The sequence below is a fragment of the Mytilus trossulus genome, chromosome 7, assembly GCF_036588685.1.
Source record: "Mytilus trossulus isolate FHL-02 chromosome 7, PNRI_Mtr1.1.1.hap1, whole genome shotgun sequence".
In the NCBI taxonomy this organism is placed as follows: domain Eukaryota; kingdom Metazoa; phylum Mollusca; class Bivalvia; order Mytilida; family Mytilidae; genus Mytilus; species Mytilus trossulus.
In genome coordinates, this window is record NC_086379.1 from 54,062,262 (window position 1) to 54,086,956 (window position 24,695).

Sequence of the window (24,695 nt, forward strand, 5' to 3'; positions counted from 1 at the left end):
GACACTCCTTCCGTGACTACATGCATATTTTAAACTTTGAATATATCTCCTATCTTGGAAAGTGCATGTAAATCTATGGCCTATCTTTACATATCTTTGGAGAATGACTAAAGCTATGGAAATAACATAATTATCTTTAGCATATCTTTGACTACCTCCTAAATAATGTCAAAGGAATAATGCATTTACATATACATTAGCAGGTCCGCAAATATTTCTTGCAGAAAAGTAGTTACATTTGTCAAACATTTACATGACTGTCCAAATTGTTGTAAATCTGCCTTTTCGTGTAGTGCTTGTTGTTGGATTTGGGTTTGGCTGACCCTATTTTATTAGGGGGGAGGGGGATTAATTGACCCTAAAAAATAACAACAATGCAGGCTTATAATAATTTGAAGCATTTTTGAAGCATTCAAATATAATGAACGTATTATATTTGCGAATACAAAAAAAAAGCAGAAAAATGTATAGTGTGTTTATTGAAAAAGTAAATCAGAATGCGTACAGATGTCTCTACTTATAACAGTCACATATCATTTATAGAAATAAGAATCAGCGATTTATCATTCATGCAATAATATTTTGTCGAAAGAGATCGAGATGACCTTATCAGTATTCAAATTATCGGACACTTATTTTTTTCCGGAACATGTTATAGTTAATATTGGAGCCATTAAATACATGCATTATATCTTGGCAAAGTCCGAGATGATATTCTCTGTAAATATGCTTCCTTCATTTAAAGTCTTGTTTTTCTTAAACACTTTACATCGTATATCGGAGGCACTGCCGAAAATAATCTTTCAAAAAGTTGTAACCTTTAGAACATGTATTTCAGATAATTTGACCACATGACAAGAAATTATACAATAAACATTGGTCACGCACGATAGATTCTGATATAAGACACGTACCGTTACAATGCCCAGTTTACACGCATCAGCACACACAGGTTTGTCGAATAGGCAAGTTGATTGGCGGAATTTACCAAAATCCACGCCTACCTTTAACTTTTATCCAATCAAACGCCTTTGACATAAACATATATAATACATGGGTAATATTACAGAGATTTTGAAAAAAGTTGAGACTCTAAATTCTAACTTAAAAGTATAAATTAATGCTCGTAATGCATTTTCGCAATTTACAATAAATTTTATACATACGTTCACCTATCTAGTGAGGAACAAATACAAATTAAAAAAAATACAACTATTTCGAATTATAATGCACAGCAAGGACGTATATTAGTTATCCGTCCTTGTGAACAGTTTGTGATAAATGGGTGTCAAAATGTATTAAACAAAAACCCAAAGACCAGTTTCAAGAAGAATTCTTTGCTTTTATTGCAGAATCGCATAAATCATAATGTTGTCGTATTTTCAAAAAGAATTATCAATTTGAAAACTACTTCACTTTTTACCTTTCTAAATTCGCATATTACACAGATATAGATGTGGTAGTTGCCGATTGAGTCTAGAAGGTGTCAGGATTTACACAGAGAAAACAGAATATGTCGTCTCTGTGACACAAACAACATTGATGACGAGTACCATTACATTATGAATTGTAGAACATTTAAACTATAGAAAAAGAAGGAAATGTATAAGGAACGAATGTTAGTCAAACCCTCATATCTTTAAAGCTGATCAACAGTTAAACTCATCAAATATTGTTATATTAGAAAAACTAGGTAAAAGTTATAGATGTGAAAGTCAGTCCTCCAAGTTAATTTAGCTGTATTGTGTACACATGCATGTAATAAGTTTACCTGATAGTTATGTTTATGTATGTTCTTGATAACTAGTAATTGAAGTTTTATGAGAAATTAAGTATTCGTATTCCTTTAAACCATAAATTACAGTACACGAAGACAGCCTACGGGTAAAGTACAAGTGAATATATCACAAAGATTATATGTAATCCTCATCCGTACGCGTCCTTGTAAATGCAAAACTCTGGATTTTCTTTGATAATTACCTGAGGGGTTATAAAAGATCTAGAAAAGACTTCCAAAGGTTTTTGCCAAAAATTAATTGAAATAAAAGATTTTTGTGTGGACGAGTTACTACATTGCATAAGCATGATTAGGAAATTTAAACAAAAAATGTACGTGCACATCTTTCTAGTGGCGAAAAACACGCATATCGAGTTACGTAGACGAAACAGAATAAGTACATTCATAATAATTATGATTTAAATTCACGAAATTATAAGGTTATAATTAGAAAACAATCCAAAACACGATTCGTCATTCCCCATGTATATAGATTAAAACAGAAATATAATTTTAATTCTTAATTAAATTCTGAAATTCAAAAGACATGTTTCTGATATATACTTGACAGTTCAGCGAACACTATTACATAACATGCAAGATGATATTGACCGAAAACAAAGGTGAAAGATTCAAATTGTAAAATCAGCCGCTGAACGGTAGAATTTCTATCAATCATTCAACGATATAAAAAAGACTTTTGAGTGTGAAAGTATGATAGAAATACTTTTAATTTATTGAAATGCCTGTTAAATTGTTCCAGTCATTGGTTACTAGTGATTGTCAGTCCATTTCGATATTTCATAGCACTTTTACAAATTCTGAAAAAAAAGAAGAAAAAACTAATATTCCCATGGGAAAAATATATCTTCCCATGAGATAAAATTTGTCCCGCACAGTGTTCAACTTCCACAAAAGGGAGTCTTAAATTAAATTATTCATTCACTTATGGTCTTCACAAATAACGATTGCGGACAGGAAGACTTCAAACGTAACAGTGTGAACCAGCTGTCAGAAACGTAAGTACTCTCAGATCCTTTCTTGTTAGTGTCGTTTTGTTGTTCTGATAAACAAGTGATTCTTTCATTGTTGAAGACCCACTAGCGACTATAAAGGTGAACAGGAATAAAAACGCTAACCATTGATAATTTGTATTTTTGTTAAGTTCTGACTTTTGTGTTCGATTAGGTTCCGTGTACGTTTACTCCAAATTCCTTTATTTTCTATAAAGGCGTCTGTCTTGACAGTAAGTTGACATGACTTAAAAAACAATTTTAACCCTTAAATGTAAGACACCAGATGGAAATACTCACACAGGAGAGCCAGTTTTGTATTCTTTAATGTTAGAGTTCAATTATTCATGGAGAAACGACTATATGTTTTCTGTATTCAGCATAGAATCATATCTTCTAAATTATAATTTTCCGCACAATGTCTGGATATTGGTGGACATGCATCATTGCGAAACCAGACATTTAGAAATGAAAATTAACACTTAGACTATAGCTATTTAGTAGGAAAGTAAATGAACAAAAGATAAGTAATTCAGAAACATGCATGGATCACGCAAAATTATGCAGGGGGGACACCGGAGTAATGGGAGTTTGCTTCTTGCAAGACATTCGCCGTGAAAACAATTTGATATGACGACAAGCCTTTGTTTCAACTTTGTTTTAAAATTTCAAACATGAGGCTGTTACGGCCCTGGTCAATGTTCTTAAGTAACACATATTTTCCTTTCATTTTGTTGTTAGCTTTCTGAAATATTTTTTTTAAATCTTATACACTATTATGATTCTTTTTTTTTTCAATTTCAGTTAAACACTATTTCTAATTTGCTTTTTTATAAATTTTAACATGTTTAAATGTCTTTTTCATTTTCTTCATCTTTTTGAAACCCTGGTTTTGTATTACCACTGACCAGTTCAGTAAAGAAACAGCTGCTTCAGGTTTGCATAAATGTGTTTGTAACCAATCTAACATGCTTTTATTTCCTTATTTTTTATTCCGTGTCTATAGATAGTCTTGATCGGGCAGGCAAGATTTATTTTGTCTGTTGGTTGCTTGGCTAGCGTAAGCTAATCGATTTACCTCACATTTGAAGTTGGATGGAGATTGTTTTTGAATAAATGCCGAACCTTTCTACTTTGGTTTCCTGTCGGATTTTTCTCAATTTTAAATTGGGAAGTTTTATCATTTGTTTTGCATAATTATTATTTTTGACTTGCAAATGAACGATTTATAAATCTAGTCCCATGTGTGCTAGCGAAATGTCTTTAGTGTAATCTCGGAGTGTAATTTTTATTTCAACTTTTATGTTTGCATCAGGACGACCTAAAACACTAAAACTTTCTTTTTTTTAATGACATTCGTTACTTCAAGCAGAAATCGCTTTTATCTTTTATTTTATTTTGCAGTAAAAGACCGGTTTCTTAAAAAAAAACTTTCATACAATCGACTGAACGAAGTATAAGCTTCGGGAAGGTCAAGGATTATAACATATTTTTCGTAATTCTAAAAAAATCGAATAATGGTCGGATTGAAGCTTAATACCTACCAAAAAATCTCATTGAGCGAAAAGACTTTCATTTTAGTAATCTCTGGTGTATTAATGATGGCTTGGTTTGACATGTTTGAAGCGAGAACAGACGAACTATGCTTACTAGTGCTGCATAAAAAAAAATGAGGATATGGTTTGTCCTTTATGAATCTATATTACAAATTGGACTTCAATAAGGATAATTTTTGTCTCATAGAAAAATCGGTAGATTTTACTGATAATTTATTTTTCGACTTTTATCGGATATAATAGTTATTTAAAAAAATACAAACTGGATAATTTTTTATTAAAGTTTCGTATGCATCATAAATCAAGCTCCGGCAACTTTTGAATTGTTCTAATATAAATAGTAATGATTTTCATCGGAGAAAAAGATAGATATTTTTGTCGTGGTTGGAAGAATCGTAAAAGTGTTATTTTTCTTAATTCTGTTTGTTTAATCGGACATCGTAGAGTCTTAATTTGATTTCTTTTTGCCGAACTGGACTTCATATTGTGTATTGAATTGAAACATGAACGCGAACCTCCTTGAGAACACCTGGATTGAAAGTTTTCAAACGTTCCGACCAATGAAATTCATTTTAATATGTAACGAGAACTTCAACGAGAGCACCTAGATGAAAGAGTTTATCTATACTACAATCAGTTTTAACTTAGAAATTTCCGCTCAAATATATAGAAAATAAAATTATATGAAAGCAACAATGCAGAATGTTTCTTTTCCATTTTTTTAACAATGTTTATGTTTATTTCAATTTGGTAAGTAGACTTATATTCAATGCCAAAGTAAATATATGTTTTCTTTTAAAACATTCAAAACCGTGAGAGTATGCCGACAAATATCCAGTCAAGGTCGTTAAACTTAAATCAACTTATCCATATTTATCGCAGACTAAAATTTATCTCATATAAACAGAATACATGTTCATTTATTACAAGTACGTCAGGGTGCATGACAGCACAATAATCTTTTTACAGAATATTTTTGTTTGATATTTGCTTCTCTTCCACAATTAACGCCCGATTTGGCCAGTGACCGGTATTACAATTTAACACAGTTTTAAAAGTTCAGTGGGCTGCTACTTCATTTAGAATTTTGAGCATGACTTTCTGTTTATCATATTCAACATACGTCAACATTATCTTCGTCAATTTTATTATTCAACAAAACCTTGTTTTTCATTACAAGCTTTACCATATATCAATATACAGCAAGAGAATGAATATGTGTTGCTTACCGGAAATATAAGATACCTCGATTTAAATTATGTACACAATAAATAATTTCTGTGTAGTTTTCCGTGTCTACATTTGATTTACGAATACAATATAGTAAAACAGAAAAAAGAGAAACGGTAAATATACAGGCATACATAAAGTTTCGTAAATAGTTGCAAAGGAACACACGTTACTAACATGACATGAGGTTTCATAGCATTCGACAATTTTTGAAACTCATGTATATATGCGATAAAGAACTAGTGCATTTGAGCAAATTAAAATCATGTCATATATCTAACTATTTATTTTTAACAGCTTCACAAGTTTTGCATTTTTAAACCGCGCGTGTGCATATATATTTTTATGTTTTTATTTTAATTCCTTATATATGAACATGTTACGTTTATTATTCATTCGTTTGTTTAAATAGTGAAGCATGTGACTATTAAGACTGTACGCATTTAAAGTTTGAAACAAAAAACGATAGATACATCGAGGTCGTTTTGCTTGAGTGATTTACCTGTAAAAAGGCCGGGTCTCATCTATGTTTAAAACGAATTAATGCATGTTTGAAATAGTTTAACGGGGGCGTGGCCTATTAGTTTAACGTAACTAACCAGCAACTTGATTTCAATTGATTCACCGCAGAGAAATCTATTTGACTGGCGTTAAAATGAATTGATATGAATTGAAATGAATTAAATATAATTTTTAATTTTTGTCAATCTTTATCAAATAACGTTCAATCTCATTTAAATAGCGTTAACACGTTTTTGTCCGATCAAGTTAAATTCGGGTTACTAGTGCAGGGAAGTCACTTTCGATTCTCAAATATGGTTGATGTCATCTTTTTTTTAGCAAAGTGGAAATGTAAGTTTTTTTTTATTTGTATCTATAGGTGCCTTAGGTGGTTATCCCATTTTTAAAGTGCCTTCCCTGGGTACCATATAATCAGGAAAAAAACAAACTTTTTTACCATCAGTATCAAGTGAATATGCTACAAATGTAAAAAAAGATTCATTTTTGATAAAGGGATGGTAAAAGTCTGGTATACCATAGCCTTAAACACAGAAATCACAGTGAGAAAAACACAGCAAAGCATTGTAAACTGTCCATATAAGAATATAAATATACCAATAATACATAAGCATTTAAAGCAAGATGGTGAGCGAGTCCTATACATGTATTTGGTTAAGATCTGTGATGAGTTTATTTATCATGTCAGATTTACTTACTTGAGACTGTTGTAAAGAAATAGTAATCTTATTATATAAGAATCAATATCTTACAATTAAGAGATAACTGTATTGTATTTGAAACTTTAAGGACGTCCATCGGTAGTTTTATTGTAGCAAATTTAGTTTTCCTGGCGACATGTAGCGGTGACAGGTAAACAGGTATTTGCGACAGTAAAACTAAAAAGTTCATAATTAGATTTCAATCATTATTATAGTATAAAATCTTCATTATAGAAAATTGGTGAAAAGATGTTATCTTCTTTGGTTCCTACACTATGTGACGTCATAGGTATGCTTCCGGCGTCAAACATAAACACTGGGCGTTTTCTGGCTTCTGCGCCGCTTCAGAATGTAATAACATTTGATAAAAAAAGATTTTTAGGTGCAACATGTGAGTTTTTTGGCTTTCTATTGTAGAAATTACATGTCAATACATTCAGCAATTCAAAATGTCGGCTTCCTTAGTTACAGAAAAGGATATAAGGAATCAGAACCATTTATACAAAATAATTACATTAGAATTTCTCTTCATTGTAATTGATAAAGTTTTAAAATAGTACTTATGTTGTACAGAAATTCAAGTTTAAACTTATTATTAGTTTATGGGGCTTTTCATCTACATTAACTGTTTTTGTATAGGCAGTACATTTTTTACCATCTGAATTATCAAATTTTCAGTACAACATATATCTAATTTCTTTACCTCTTTGACATGGCAGAAAAAATCAAAAATGTACTTTGAAATTTCATTTCTTAAACTCGTATTGTTTGAAAAATGTAACTCTATTTTACATGCAAAAGATATTCAACAAATATGAAATAACAAAATGACCCAGCAAAAACCATCTTTGACAATAAATAAAGCAGTAAATTTATATGAATCATATTTTTTTAATCAGCCTAATAGCCAAAAGACATAAGCACAGTTAAATTTTTATCCAAATTTAATTTTGCATATTGTCAAAACCCTACCCTTTCTCTGGATCCTCTGTAAGTTGTAACAAACAATAACACAGACACACAAGGAACTCTGTATCATAATTGTTAGGTCCAAACACAAGACTTCTGTTACTGGTCAGTTTATGTAGGGCATCCAGTACGCCTGTTGATGAGGCTACATTGGTGAGCGGGCGAGACAGCTGGTAGAGAATGGTTCTATTTAGAGATTTATAGATCAGATCCAGAGATACACCAGAAGCTGTAATGAAATAAGTGTTTAGTAAATATAATAACTTCTACAGAGCAAATTGTTCAAGTCATGTTACTCAATTTGAGTGGAACAATTTGAATGATATGCATCCAATTATTAAGAAAATAAGCGTGCTGTTAACCTTTTTCAGTATTGAACGTATAGACGAACTTTTCTTACAGCCTTTCAATTTAACCTTGACATATATGGTTAAATATGATTAAAACTGATTTATATTAATCATGTTCATTGCATGGTTTCCAGAAAAGAAAAGAAAGCCTGTTATATGAATACCTAAATTTCTTTTGTTTTAATAATAAAACAAGTGAAACTGCGAGCTACTGCTCACTGATGATACCCCTGCCCCAAGTGGATAATGATGATACCCCTGCCCCAAGTGGATAATATCAATAGTGTAAAAATTGTTTTAATAATAAAACAAGTGAAACTGCGAGCTACTGCTTACTGATGATACCCCTGCCCCAAGTGGATAATATCAATAGTGTAAAAATATGTAAGTGTTCGGTAAACAGGAAGTTGTCGAGTGATGAATCTGAAAACGCATCACACGGTATAGCTGACTTAGATAAACCCTAAAACCAAATTTCAGAAATCCTTGTATTGTAATTCCTGAGAAAAATGCGACGAAAAATATTCATGGGACGGACGGACTGACTGACTGACTGACGGAAGGACAGACAAAGGTAAAACAGTATACCCCCCTTTTTTAAAGCGGGGGTATAAAAAAGATTCTTGAAATACAATTCATCACTGCACAGATATACTGATTGATTTAGTTTCTGACAGACAGATAACATAGAACAATCGAAGCAACTTTATAAAGGCATCAAACATTAAAACTTATTTGGCTTCATGTGGTAAAATATAGTTTCTTTATATATACCATACCTTTTCTCTTTGCCTGAGCAATCAACTTGCTTATGAATTCAAAAACTTCCTTAGATTCCCTCATAAAAACACCTGTAAAACATACATATAGATTAAACATATGTGTATATCTTTGAAAGTACTTAAAAATTAATTAAAACCCAGATCCAGTTAAAAAATATCGAGAAAAAATAACAATGAAGCTGTAAATTCAAATAATCTTGAGGTTTTTTAATTTTTGTCCTGACCTCCATGTGTACCATAAACCATGTTTGAGCATGTATTGACCTGATTTTCAAAGTAAAGCAGCTTGAAGAAATCATGTGAAAAGTTCTGAACACATATCTACATATCTATACAACACTTACTCTGCCATAATTTATCCACAACCCTACTGGCAAAGTAGAAGACGTTGTTAGCCATGCTGACATAACTTCCTCCTGTAGCTATAGGTAAAGCAGCTTGTTCCCCTAACAAAACATCAGCAGCTACTAAGTGTTCCATGATAGTCTTCATTATCTCTGTCTGAAACTCATGTCTCTGTTGTCTACTGGCATTGTCTGGAGAAGCCTGAAACATAGTATAAGAATAAAACTGCATATTTATATTATTTTCATCTGGAAATTTTACAAAAACAATAAAGCATGTTTTTGCACCTGTCCCAAGTCAGGAATCTTATGTTCAGTAGTTGTCGTTTGTTGATGTGGTTCATAAGTGTTTCTTGTTTTTTTATATAGACTAGACCATTGGTTTTACCATTTGAATGGTTTTAAACTAGTTATTTTGGGGTCCCTTCATAGCTTGCTGTTTTGTGTGAGCAAAGGCTCCATGTTGAAGACTGTACCTTGACCTATAATGGTTTACTTTTAAAAATTGTGACTTGGATGGAGAGTTGTCTCATTGGCACTCATACTACATCTCCTTATATCTATGTGTTGACATGCTAAGCATATCCTACTCATAATTCAAAGTATTGAAAAAACAGGAAGTATGCATATGACTTTGACAATCCTGAACAGCACACACATGTTACAACTCATGCCGCTGAAAAAAATAAAGTTGTTCTGTTCTGTGGTGTTAAATAATCAAAGAGCAGAATGCTCTGAGGGATACGATTGCCATAGTTTTCATTGACACATGTATAGCAGTTCTGCCAAATTTTCATTAAACAAATGCATGAGATTTGGCCAAAATTCAAAATATCAAAGAGGAAAGAAATAGATCCAAGAATACTGTTGCAAAAAAAGCATGAACATGCGCGAGTCTCAAGCATTTTTGGCCGGTAACCCTGGTACAGCTGGATAGTATTATTATCTAAACTAATTCAACTGCACATGCAAAATGTAACAATCTGAATAGTCACTCAACTTAAAGAATAGCCAATCCCCGTTACAAGTGTATGAGCCATGTACTTATTGTGTTTTATCGAATTATAGTTATCCTGTACCATTGTAAACTCGTACCATTAAAAAAAAACTTGTACCAATGCAAACTCGTACCATTGCTAACTCGTACCAACTTATTTAAATGCATTCAAATGGTGTTAAATGATGAATATACATGATATACGTTACTTTCACCCAATACCTCTTAAGTCTGTAAAATGTATATAATTTGAAAGTGCAATGACCAATTTGTAGCTTATGTTCCTTGTATATTGGATAGAAAATACTGTGGCAGATGTAGATAATTAAGGTATATACAGTTTCACCCGAAGAAAATTTTTCATGAATAATTAAATCTTAGCAGTTAGTCAAAATGATTGCCAAAATTATTTTTACTGTCTATAAATAAATGTAACAATGAAATTTAACTGATTCCTGTTAAGGGGGTCCGCATTTTCCCCGCAAAAAAAGCACATGGCTTTCAACAATTGTAAACATAGCATTCAATTTGTGATCATGGATTACAGTTTTAATTAACTTAAATTGGATATATACATATTCAACATGTTCAATTTTAATAAGGTACAGTTAAAGCAATGTTTTAACTTTCCTCTGGATTAAGTTCTACAGTGGCGGATCCAGAACTTTTCCTAAGGGGGAGCCCGCGGACTGACCTAAGAGGGGGCCCGCTCCAGTCATGCTTCAATGATTCCCTTTATTATCAACCAAATTTTTTCAACAAAAAAAGGGGGGGCTGGATCCGCCTATGTTCTAGTTTGAAAGATCAGTTAAAACATTAATGCTTTAAAACATTCTTTATTTTTGTCTAAGTTTTCATTTAACTCCTGTGTAAAATTCAAGTAATTCAACTTTATTTCTATTAAGTTTACAAACAGAAACCCATAAAACATCATTTTTTTTATATATTTTTCTGAATGTTACGACTTCCCAGTAGTACAAGTTAACTTTTTTGGTTCCAATGCCGTGGTACGAGTTAACTTGCTTCCGTATCTTATCACCGTAATTCTAGGAGGAACCCTAAACTGGACCCCTATATTGCGTTCACTTATCGCTACACTGACCTTCGGTGCGAAGCTATATATAGAACGGCGGACCAGTTTAGGAGGAACCCCATTTCTTACTCTTTAATTATTGAAGTTCATTTGGGTCAGAGGGCATGACTCCTTTCCATACACACTCCTCTGTTTACATTGAGATCCTTCTTAATATAATACGACGTTTACCGGCATTAACGAGTTAATTCTTCTTCACGAATACTTCGAAAAGGGAGACAACGCGAAACGATAACATGGAAGATTCCATTTCTGCTGAAGGGGTGTTATAGGTAATTTTTACGATGAAACATTTATTTTAATTTAAATTATGCATGTGATTTAAAATTATGCAACAACAATAGCCCTCCATATGCAGACAGACATAGAAAGAATCCCATGAGTTTCAAATTAATCAATGAAGCGGGGAATCACTCAATATGATACCCCTTGAAATCAGGAAAACTACACGTATGTGGGGTCTCACTATTTAGCGACAAAAAGCGTCAAGAAGCGACAAAAAGCGTCAAGAAGCGACATGAAGAAAAATAATAAGTGACAAAAAGCAACAAGAAGCTATTTAGCGACAAGAATACATTTTGTTATCACATACATTAAAATATTTTTTAGGATTATATTGAAAGATGAAGAAATAAAAAAAATTCGATGAAGAGATTGTGTACTTTTTATAATCATATTGATAGATGTAGAAATTAAACATGTGTAAGAGCAAAGGAAATGTAAACGCTATAAAATGAAAATAAAAACAAAGATTTGTCACCTTCCTTTTGAAGGATTTAATAAAACAAAAACATGAAATATTATTTCCATCCTAACTGTACAATTAATTTTTCCTGATAGGACCAACATTAGCTGTGGCTTCACTCTAAGGTAATACACAATTAAGAGCAACAAATGAGATTAACTAGGTGCGTGTCCTTTGTTTTAGTGCAACAATAACATCCATTAACACCTTCATCAATTACACGTGACGCACCAGAATATAAAATTATTGTACCGAATAGTGAACACCTGTTGAAAACTCAAGATTGTCATCAGTTTCCTTTAAGGTGGTATGGGTGTCTTTCGCCATCTTGGATTGTAAAAAACAGAGAATCTAAGGTCCATATTTTCTATCAAGATGCAGAAATGCAGATATTAAATGTGAATTTTCATTTAAAAGAACCAATTTATAAGAATATAACTTAGAAATATTAATATTTTTACGAGTGTAGATTATTTTTGGTTGTTTTTGAATATTTTAAAATTGGCAATTTCAGGGGAGGTAACTCTAAAACAGTGCATTTTCTGAAGGACTCTACATGAAATTTTCCTATTTTGTCTTTTAGCCAGCAAAAACGTACGGTGACCCTATCTTTTCTTTTGATATTCTCAAAGCATTGTCTGAAAGCAATCTTTTCATAATTCATTTTACAATTTTATCATTTTGTTTAGTTTCTATTCACAAAATGTTGTTTTTTCCTGTATAATCCATACAAAATTTGTCATTTTGTCATAACCTGTAGCTTGAGAAAATGCGCGGTGACCTATCATTTTTATAATATTTTTGAACATGTATCAATAGATACTACATTTTGACAAAGTATGAACAAATTCTATCATTTTTATTTTAGACTCCCATACCACCTTAATCTTCAATCTATATGCATAAACATGATAAATATCGTTAAATGAGACAATACACTAAATAAAATGATGAAAAATATTCACATTTTAATTATGTTTTCCTCTTGTTAGATTTCAGTTCTTAATTTGTATTTCACAATTTGTGTATGTATTTTCTGGACAATTATGCACAAATAATGCATTTTGCAAGTTAATTATATATTGTACAAAAATGGTTTTAAAAACAAATAAAAAGACAAAATATACTTCCTGTGATACCTTATAAAATATCATGTAAATAAATGTAGCAATTGAATTAGATTTACAAGTTCATTTTTCCCCCTATCAAAATTAACTTTCCTGTCGTTGAAATTGTTTTCTTTTGCATATTTTTTTAATTTTTATTTCGAATAAGTAATATAAATAAAAAAAAATGTTTTCTTGTCGCTAAATAGTTTCTTGTTGCAAATATTATTCTTCTTGTCGCTTCTTGACGCTTTTTGTCTCTACATTTCTTTTTGTCTCTAATTAGTGAGACCACGCATGGACAATAAACAAGCTGCGACTTGCGATTTGGAACAAGAACGTTTATTATGGTTCTCCATTTCTTTATGAGAGTACAGTATCAAATATCAGTTTCATAACGGTAAAATATAGAAATACTCCACTTCAGTTCTTGTGACAGAAATAGAATTATCGATCGGCTTTCAGAGAACTCTCGCAAGTTATCAAAATTTGGGAATTCCCTCTGACGTGTTTCTAAATTTATAAAAACACTAAATATAAATACTGTTTAATTCTGATTTTCCGTATTGTTAAAAACACGCATATAAGTCAAGGAAAATATCACACATGAAGATTATGAGTAAAACATTACAGGAAAGTTGTTTATGTTCAATTGTTTTGCTTGTTTTTACCTTTTAAAGCAAGACAATCATAAGAATCTGAGATGTTGCCGAATGTTTAGAATAAAACGAATGACGTGAGGGAGTGTGTCATAGGGTCAATGGTAAAAGTCTACAGATTGCTTGACAGCAATCGTATCCCAAAAATCAATTACAAACCATATCCACCAGTATAAAAGTATTGTTATATAAACAACTTACATCTAGAACAACATCTAGTACTGGTTTAGGTGAGTACTGCTGGGAGAAACTGTCAAGTATAATAGTCCTTAGGAAATCGACTACAAACTTTCTGGCTGGATGTTCACTTAATACACCTGAAATGTTTAATAAATGTTCTACAAATTGTATAGATTCTCTGGAAAAAAATCAGAATTTTATACCGATGCTCAGCCTCAAACTCTGACATATCAAAGGTTTCATTTCAAATGTAAAGGTAGAGACAAAACCATGAGGACATTTAAAACATCAGCCTAATATGCAAGTTTATGTAGATTAAAATTTTATACAGACCAAAGATACTTTAAGAGCTTATACAATATTAAAGGCTTCTATTGATTACTTTTGTCATTGCGTTGCTCATTTATGTTTACATTACAACTCCTTTTCTTTGTCTAAATGATGCAAACAAATTATTCTCTGTAAGTTAACATTGTTCACCTAAGGAATGAAGACTCCTTTATTTTATTTAATTTTTCAAGTCTCACACTCAAAATACTTACTTGCACGTGAAGGGTCTGGAGTTTTTATGTGAATATATCCATCTGCGTCTGGGAACGGCTGAAAACAAATTTATAATTTATATATCTGATATTGTTTTCTAATGACCAAAAAAATATATCATACTTATATTTTGAATAGAAGTGAGATATTAAAACACTTTCATTGTGCAGATTTTCATTTGACATTAAACATGTTAAATCAAAACTGTGAATTACCATGAAAAATAAAATTTTGAAAAAGCATACACATATTCAAATTAAGAAATAATTCATGGGGGCTTGAATATATCGTGATTTTACCACGGGTTGGCCCTTTATGACAAATATTTTACCCTGAGCGATAGCGAGGGGTAAAATATCGGCATAAAGGAACAACCCGTGGTAAAATCTAGATATATTCAAACCCCCATGAATTATTTCGATTCTAATAGGTCAAATACGGCAATTCTTTTGGATCAAGGCGCTCTAGGTGCAGGCAAATATTTGCTATTCCCAGAAATAAACACACTATTAAATTGTCGTAAAAAACGGAGCAAACTGAATTAGTGACATGCTTAAACTATTCAAAATAACGTATATTGATAGTTTTGAATTAATTTAAATGATATTTCAATTATATGTCTTAAATGTTTTAACAAATATGTTTGTTTACGTTTCTATGTTGTTATGATTTTCGGTAATTCAAGCGTGGATTTTCCCGCAAAATGCTCATATTCTAACGTCATCGTTTTATGACGTCGCAAACTCATTTATAAAAAGTATATGACGTGGGAGTACGATCGGAACAGCCCATGCAATATATTCAAATTTTACCACGAGTGTGTACTCAAAGCGTTTGAAGGACGTCATGTTAGAATACTAAATCTATGAAAGTTTGAATTACAGATGATCAAACCTGAAAGTGTTAAAGCCTTCACTACAAGATTGATACATACATGGACATTATTCAGCACTGTTTAAAGACTTTAAACTAATATGAAAATTTTTGACATTATGCAAAAGACTTTAAGTAATATTGTCTAACATTTATCAACAACAATAGTGCTATAAGAGTGTTATCTTTTCATAGCAAAATGAAAATAAAAAACTTTGTCTAGTAGAAATGTATCATCAATTCTTTCATGCACCAACAATATAGTCCTTGTTAAGAAGTTTCTGTGTGTTGTTACTTTCTATTCTAAAGAAAAGTATTCCTACCATGTATTCGTCCTGTGGTGTAGTCACTTTACTTTCCGTGGATACATTGGTAGATGGGAACAGTGTTGCTACCAGTCCTGAGATGAATTCTGATGTGATTGACAAAGATATAAAGTCTGGCTGGTTGTGATACAGAAACAACAGAAACTGCATCAGTGTTACTGGGTATTCTTGTAACCATGTACTGCATTTCTGGTCTGACTCCTGTAAAGAGGGTTTTGAAATTTTTAAGAATAATTCAAACATTATAATGTCTATCATTGGAAAAATTGTGAATATTAAGTTGATTTTATGATTTTATCGAAACCTGCATAAAATTGTCAATTGGAAGAATCACAAAAGGCAGATTAAGTTCTATTTCTCAATAATAAGCAATTTTGTCAATTGTTTCTTATTAATATGTTAAACATTTCCATTCTCAATTTTATGAATATATGTCTAAAGTTTAGAAATTTGAAAATCCCTACATAGCATACATTTCTTTTAATAATTTTAGCTCAAAAGGTTTATACCAGCATAGAACTATTAAGTTGTAAACAAGACATTTTCCCGTTTGAATGGTTTTACACTATTAATTTTGGGGCCCTTTCAGGGGCGTAGCTAGAAAGAAACGATGTGCAAGCAACTACTGCCGAGCGGAGCGAGGCGAAAAAATTTTGGGACCCTTTTATGCAGGAAAATTTTTTTTTTCGGTTTTCGGTCATAGGACAGTTGATAGAGGAGCTTCATGTAGATAGAACTTATAAACAATTTATGAATGTAAAACTATTTATAAAGCTGCTGAAAAGAGTAAATCATGGTTAATTGAAAACATAAACTACACATTTTTCTAATACAGAATTTACTCGAAATTGTCAAAAATGCTTTGGGTCTAGGCCGAAACGAACTTCTCTATTTATTTGTCGGCTATATTCACACTATCCCGATGCATATGCAGTAATGCTAGCGATGATAACCTGTCATTGTTCATTGGTGATCGTATATTTGATTTAAACAGACGTAGTACATTGATAGATCTCCACGGTAGCACTCGCGAGATGTTATAAACCAGTGTACGTGTTCGCCATCGAGCGAACTCCCAATTGAATTCGTCAAAATTACATACCAGGTCAGTTTCGTATGTCTCTGACAATGTTGAGATTTGTTCGTTTGTTATATTTCCTACAACAGGAGGAAGAAGATACGACACAAAGAAGCGATTTTCTGATAATACCAGACGCGACTCCACTCTCCAATTCCATTATCATAGGCATTCGATTTTCATATGGTCTATAAACGCAAAATATAATGAGACTTTCCAATACTGTTTTGGCGTGTTTGCAGGATGAGTTGCTCTGTTAGTCCGTCGAACACATCGTCATGGCATAATTTCAACGATATCGAAGGGTTCTGATAAATCTCATGCCGATTGATACATCTCATTCCAAACAGATAAACCGTACCGTCTGTAAAATGTGCTCTGAAACTACATGTGTTAGACTGCGTATAACAAATTCAAATCTTGTAAAAGATACAAGTTACACTGTCCGATTTCGTCATGCATGATCTTCAATAAAACTTCTATTCTGAAACCAAATGCCGTTATTCAATGACATTTCATAAATTAAAAAAGTGAGTGTGTTTCCTTTAAAATTTAATTTGTAATTTTTTAATTTTGCAATATTATTTTTTGCATGCCGAACCGATGTGCACGCAACTGCGTGTTGGCGTATAGGGAGCTACGCGCCTGCCTTTATAGCTTGTTGTTCGGTGTGAGCCAAGGCTCCGTGTTGAAGGCCGTACTTTAACCTATAATGGTTTAATTTTTAAATTGTTATTTGGATGGAGAGTTGTCTCATTGGCACTCACACCACATCTTCCTATATCTATTAAAACAAACTGGCACACAGTTTAAAAACATTGTTCACTTCTGTGAAACTTTTCATTTAGTTTATTGATACTGTAACTGTGCCGTACTTTATTTGGCCTTTTAACTTTTTTGGATGATGAGTCTTTTGTAGACAAAATTTAGTCCTGTTATCTATGATGAGTTTATTTACCCACCTGATTCAGCATATGTCTGATAAGAGCAAGCAACACCAAGGCAGCATCAGGACATAGTTCAGCCTGTTTTTCCTTAGCTATGGCTGAAACAGGTTTACTGGCAGGGACACCAAATATTACTGTCCATACTTGATCCAAATTTAACTGAAAATTACAACAACAAAAAAATATTATCAATTTTCATCAAAAATTAAAACTGTTGATTCTTTGCTGATGTAAAAGTTATCCTAACTTTCATTTTCTTAACCTTTCAGAATAGACTTTTAATCCTCTCAAATCAAAGTTGAACAACACAATGTCCGTGATTTGGTGTTAAATATAATGCCCAAAACTATCACAATGAGCAAAGACTATGACATGAAAGCATCATATTTGAGGTACATTTTCTGTCTAAAATTATAAGCAGCACTTTCTAGTCTTAATTTATTTCCTATTGCACAGACTAAAAGTCAGTACATGAGATACAGATCCATTATACTGTGCATCTACCTCTATATATTCGATGGCAGTATGTGAACTTGCTGACACACCACTACAGGTATGATTTAAGAAGAGAAGAAACCAGTTTGTGCAATTGAATATTATATTTATGGACAGTTACACAATTATAAGTAAGTAGTGAAGATAATTGTTTGGGAAAGGCTAGCTTTCAAACTAGTTTGTGCATGAATATAACATCAATATAAAGTGAAACTCCTCTCATAATGTGATGTTAGCAGAGCATGTCTTCAAATAATTAAAATTCTGTCACATCATACATTCAAAGTTAATTTACCTGTACATCCGAGGGCAGATCTTTAATATGTTGACCCATTAACATAGCCATCAGTATGAAGTATATTTCTGCCACATTAGCATGTTTTGGTAGCAGCCATTGTACTATAGTAAATCCTGGGACCTGACACACCTCTCTGTTTAGGGCCCTTTTCTGACCTTTGTTACTTGTTCCTATGTTCAAACCTGTTGATAGAGGAATAACACAGCATATCAGCACCTGGACTCATACTTAATCTTTTAAACTGTTTTTCTTTTTACCGAATCAGCACAATTGAAGATTTTTAGTAATTGATATATGAAAGATCATTCCTACAACAGTCTAAACCAAGAAATATTGTGAAATTTAAAGCAATTTGGCCTTGTTATCACATCTATTTTTATGGGCGTATTGCATTTCCGCTAATTATTCAAAGTTCCAATACTACGTTTCCGCAAATTTAAAGTATACGTTTCCGCAATTTGCATTTATTACTTTTCCGCAAATTTACCTGGTAAATTATAAAGATTTGAATGTATATATGTGATAAAAAAAAAAAAAAAAAATAATAAAACAAATGTTCTGATCTCAGTATAGCTACAATTTACTAGATATAACTAGTTTACTCGAGTAAGGATGAGTTAAACTTCATTGAGAAATCTTTGGTTTGGCTTACTTGCCAACTGACATGATTAAAGAATGCTTTGTTGAATTAATTGCCAATGCTCCATCTGAAGATAAATGCATGAGGTCTACCGATTATATATTGGAATTTCATATGGATGGCAATTAGATTTCCACCAAGCATTTGGGCATCACCCCTGACCCCGAGGAAAAGAGAACAACGAATGGTGTCGAGTCTTTTAGTGTCTACCTGTGCGAGCAGATTTAAGCTAACCATCCTACCATATTTGTCTTTGTCGATGTGTTATTGAAACTGAAGACAACATCTTACATAAAGATGAGAACTCTAACTGTAAAAGCACCAGTTCGGAAGTATGAAAAGGAGAAGATGGACTTCCTTCCTAAACAAAACACAGAACTTGTAAACGGGGAATGTGCTCCTATGGTCTTTGCACGACGTGTTGGCTTCAAATATTCTGCCAGAACTGACTTATGAACTCATATCAAGATATGTTTGAACATACGTTTCCATACATTTTAATGATGTTTTTTTACTTACATGTTATGATGACCTTTAACTTAATGCATATTTATTTTTTATTATAGCTTTGCTTTTGATCAATAGGTATTCCTTAATTATTTGCGGAAAAGTAATAATTTATTTTTTCCGGAATAGTTACTTTTTTTCCGGAAAAGTAAGATATTTATTTGCGGAAACGTAAACTTTTTTTCCCGGAAACGTGATTTTTTTTCGGGGAAAAGTAATGCCAATTTGCGGAAACGTAAAACGCCGATTTTTATTTTTCCATTTCAGAACAAAAGACTTCTTAACAATTATTTGTTCATAGTACATGGAAGCCCCAATCACACTGTCATTCTCTAAATTCAGTGGACCATGGAATTGGAGTCAAAACTCTAATTTGGCATTAAAATTTGAAAAATCATATCATTAAGAATATGTAAACTAACTATCAAGTCAATTGGATTTCAACTTCACTAAAAACTACCTTGACACAAAGATTAACAAACATAATGCCCAACTTATAAACAATCTTTTATAAAGCATTTTTATCTTGCCAAATTAGACCAAAATGAGACTTTTTAAAAAGATTTCCATACTTTGTTCATGCAAAGTACATCTGGAGATAATGAAAATATAAAGAGTGTAGAGTTGAGTGGCATGAATAGCTCAAAGATGCAACATTAAATAAGAATAAAAAGTTAACTATAAAGATCAATTTACCTAACATAACTCCCACATGTTGTTTAAGGACTGGTTCTGTTCCTTTGAGCCATCCACCTCCCAGACTACCCTCTCTGAACTTCTGTGTTGCTGATTGGCTCTGTAGCATGGTCAGTAGGATCAGGGATGCCTTGACAACTGTTGACGGGTGAATGTGACCTTGCATAAACAGCAGTAACCAATCAAATCCTAGCACTTTCTGAATCTCATCTGACATTCTAGAATGTATGAAAATTAGAAATATAAACATTGGACCATTACACATGTTAAATATTTGGACAGAAGCAAATGCCAAACCATTTAGTTAACCTATAGATGAACTGTAACTGTTCACATGTTGAGTCTCTAGTATATACTTATAGTAAAACAAGATATTGCAGACAGAAAAAAGTAGTCATACAAGAAAATACAGACAGAAAAAAAAATAACACAGAAAAAAAAATGACTTCACTTGTTCTTGACCTATTATATTGTGGTTATATCTAATACCAAATATAATTTTAATACAATTGGGTGTTCAAGGCAAAAATACTATCTGCATTAATATGTAGCACATAGAAAGGCCAAATGTACATTCCTTTTACACCATAAGAACGAGTTGGTGTAAACAATAATACAAGTATGATTATAAACACATTTACAAATAGGATTCAGAAACAAGCAACTAGGGCTTATATTAATGTAACAAGTTAATTATTTTTGTCCAAATCTCAAGAACAAGTTGATCAGTGTATTGGACAAGCATTGAATCAAATGTGCCATCCCCAATGATTATTGGCAATAATAAAAACTGTGTTAAAGACTTACTGAGTATTAAGTTGTATAGGTTCTACCTCTGTGTTCAGTATCAACTGATGTATCACATTTAAACAGATGTTCCTTAGTTTAATTGTGTAGGATGACACTTGTTCATCATCTATAAAGTAAAAAAGAAAACCCAGAGGTAATTAAACATTCATTTAGGATTCATTATCATTGGTAGAAAGTGTTCCTATGGTTTATACCTGCTTCAATACACATTGTCAGTTTCTTTCTAACAACAGAAAATTTATCCCTTCAAAATAATTCATTCTTATATCAAAACTGGTAACATACAAAATACAAAATTGATCAGCTGAATATTCAGGCCTTGAAGGCATAAAACTTTGCTCAGTGCTCGGAGCACAAAAATGATGCTCAAAACATGAAATCCAGCAATTTCATTGGTTGATTTTCGAGTCTGAGTACAAAAATCATGCTCGAAAGTTTTATGACCGTGACTTCTGCTGAGTATTTTACTTCTTGAGAATCTTATTTTCTTTGATTTAAAAAGAAAGGGATTATATATGTTGTTGAACATACCTGACAATGATATCCTGTCTTCTTGTGTTTCCTCAGCTGGTACCTTCAGTCCATTGAGAGCCACATTTTTCTCTGAATTAGACATCTGGGGTAAAGTTGATACAATAAACTGACCAAATCTGAAAATTTCATTAATACGATCAAGTAAAATCAATCTCATACATATTTGACATACCATATACAAGAACGGTACATAACCTTTTCATTGCTAAATTTTTATTTTACTATTGTATTTTTAAATAATATAAAAAAGCTCATAACTGATGGAGTTTTAGATAAACTACAGTGTATGAATTCACTTATGATTGCTGATAGTTTTAATTTCTGCATCAACCTTGCCTTAGTGTATAAACCCTGACTCACTTAGTTTAATAGCTGATGATATTGAAAGTTCTGTTTTACATGACTAGTAACCACTGGTCTTGGTGCTTACATCCTGAAATGTGAACAGGACCTGTGTTTTGTTAATAGGAAATGTATCCCACATGCGTTGGTTATTAGGTCATACCCAGGAAAGCTATGAAACAATTATTTAGTATTCAAGGACTGTTCTCTACAAACTCACCTTAGTAAGGAATGATTATCTGGAGGGCTTTGTAATAATACATGTATCACACTTGTTATTGTGTCTATTGATGCTTGAGTCAGTTTGTTGTCTTTTAGGATATGTAATAATCTGGATACCAGGCCAATGTCTCTCATTAACTGGAAATTACTAATCTGTTCACTGTAACACAAAATAACTATATCAGTTTATATTCAAGTCATGTTTTGATTTATTCAAAAAGTGTTTTATTTTAATTTTTTTCTTTCCCAAACCACTTTAAGATTTATATTGTAGCTTGTTATCACTTTTAACCAAATTTTAAATGCAAACAACTTATAATTAAGCAAATGTAAAGTAATGCTCTCCGCGTTAGTATAGTACGTATTATACACCCAGGTATGTTTTCACTAATATGTGCTATCGAAAATACCAGTGAATGTGCTATTGAAAATACAAGTGAATGGATTAATTGAGCGCTAAAAGGGGTTATGATGTCTGCCTTTAAATTAGCTTTAATGTCTGTGCAAACATATCCAAAAGTAGTTGTTAAAATGTCCTGCTCCCATATCAAAGGAGAAGTATTTTCATTGATGTACTTGCCGGTTGTAGTAAGAGCTTCAACGATCGACTAACTTAGGTTCATTACAACTTCTAGCAACAATTCAATTTTTATTCTGTACTCTTTGTTCTAATATATATGTTTATATAAATCTAAATACTGGATATTTTACCAAGCCTTCATCATAAAAATAAATTCATAGCCAGACAAAATCACTAATGATATAAAAATCTTGATAATTTAATGATATCGTAACTTGTGTGAATAAATGAGAGAATTAGTTCTCTAACATCAATTAATTTGTAATCACAAATTAAAAAAACAACTTTTTCTCTAACGTGTTATGTGGTACATACAGATTTTACCACTCATGATTCAAGTTTGATTTAAAATTTATCCTCTAGAAAAACTCTTGCATTTTAAATATCTACAATTTTAAAATTTAACTGTAGAGTGTTGTATGCGATACGCAGGTGGAATCTATTCCTGAAAGTTTTTAGAGAATATTTTATCTTTCTGTTTAAATAAATAACAATAGGACTGTGTTGTTGTGTGAAATGTCAGTAGGTAAGTATAAATCAGAGTGAAAATTAGAGAAAATATATGTTACAAGAATGTGTCCCAAGTACAATGATGCTCAGTTGCACTATCATTTTCTATGTTCAGTGGACTGTGAAATTGGGGTGAAAATCAAGTTTGGCATCAAAATTAGAAAGATCATATCATAGGGAACATATGAACTGAGTTTCAAGTTGATTGGACCTCAACTTCATCAAAAACTACCTTGACCAAAAACTTTGACCTGAAGCGCGACAGACGGATGAACAGACGAATGGATGCACAGACAAGAAAACATAATGCCCCTCTACTATCGTAGGTGGGGCATAAAAATACAATAATGTTAATGTTTTACAAATGTATAATGACAAGCTAGGAACATCTTTGGAAAATTGTACTTTTTCACTGGATAAGAGAAAAGATTAAACAACCTGCAAATTTCCTCAATTCAGTAATTTCCATTGTCCAATAAGTCTATTAATTTTGCTAACATGACATTGAATGAAAGGACTTATAGGATGAAAAGAAATACCAGCTAGCATCATACTAGCCTGTTAAATACAGTCATTTGAACAGTTGCTAGTGAAAATCATATTTAAACAGATCTATATAATACAATGGTTCATCAGAGGTTATACTCTTTAAACTAGTGCATAAATTTTTCATGCATAAAATAGGTTATATAATATAAATATTGTTATTCAACTTCATGCAATTCCCAACAGGGATTTCTCCAACTATTCTATTTTATATATGAGCATCAATAATTTCTTAGTAAAATACTCTCTAAAGGGAAGTTTTACTTTTAAAATTTCAATATATCTCATTTGGACTATGACCTCTAACAGCATATATCAAAAAATTGTCAATGTTATTCAATAAAAGTGTGTACATCATAACTAATGAAAACAATATTTTTAGCCTCTATCATCAATATTAATTATGTGGAGAGGAACACAGTTACAATTTCACAAGGATCACTCAACAATACTTTGAAGTTTATATAAAAATATATCTTCTACAGACTGACAATACTGATGAAAACACACACATACAATAAAATGACCCAATAAATTTGTAGTCAGATATATGTAGCTATGTAGATGAAGATTGTACAAACATTTGAAATAGATCATGCATGGTTTGTAAGACAGGTACTCTAAATGAAAAGCAATTTAAAAAATCTTAACATAAAATAGCGATATAGCAATATAAAATGTAAAACTTCAACAACATTGAAAGAACAGGAAACAGTACACTTAAAAA

The 24,695-nt window shown here is 31.9% G+C and overlaps 1 protein-coding gene across 6 annotated transcripts in view; it reads right to left on the reverse strand.

Moving 5' to 3' along the window:
• The window catches only part of LOC134725306 (WD repeat and FYVE domain-containing protein 3-like), an 84,736-nt gene that overhangs the window by 31,140 nt on the left and 28,901 nt on the right, over positions 1 to 24,695 (reverse strand). For all 6 annotated transcript variants that reach the window (XM_063589012.1, XM_063589013.1, XM_063589010.1 and 3 more), the window contains 12 exons: positions 22,331 to 22,492; positions 21,766 to 21,884; positions 21,232 to 21,340; positions 20,425 to 20,642; positions 18,579 to 18,763; positions 17,804 to 17,947; positions 15,761 to 15,964; positions 14,564 to 14,621; positions 14,043 to 14,158; positions 9,242 to 9,443; positions 8,895 to 8,966; positions 7,769 to 7,994 (listed from right to left, as the gene is read on the reverse strand). In XM_063589012.1, the coding sequence (XP_063445082.1) occupies positions 7,769 to 7,994; positions 8,895 to 8,966; positions 9,242 to 9,443; positions 14,043 to 14,158; positions 14,564 to 14,621; positions 15,761 to 15,964; positions 17,804 to 17,947; positions 18,579 to 18,763; positions 20,425 to 20,642; positions 21,232 to 21,340; positions 21,766 to 21,884; positions 22,331 to 22,492 (1,815 nt within the window). The remainder of the gene's footprint in view (positions 1 to 7,768; positions 7,995 to 8,894; positions 8,967 to 9,241; positions 9,444 to 14,042; positions 14,159 to 14,563; positions 14,622 to 15,760; positions 15,965 to 17,803; positions 17,948 to 18,578; positions 18,764 to 20,424; positions 20,643 to 21,231; positions 21,341 to 21,765; positions 21,885 to 22,330; positions 22,493 to 24,695) is intronic.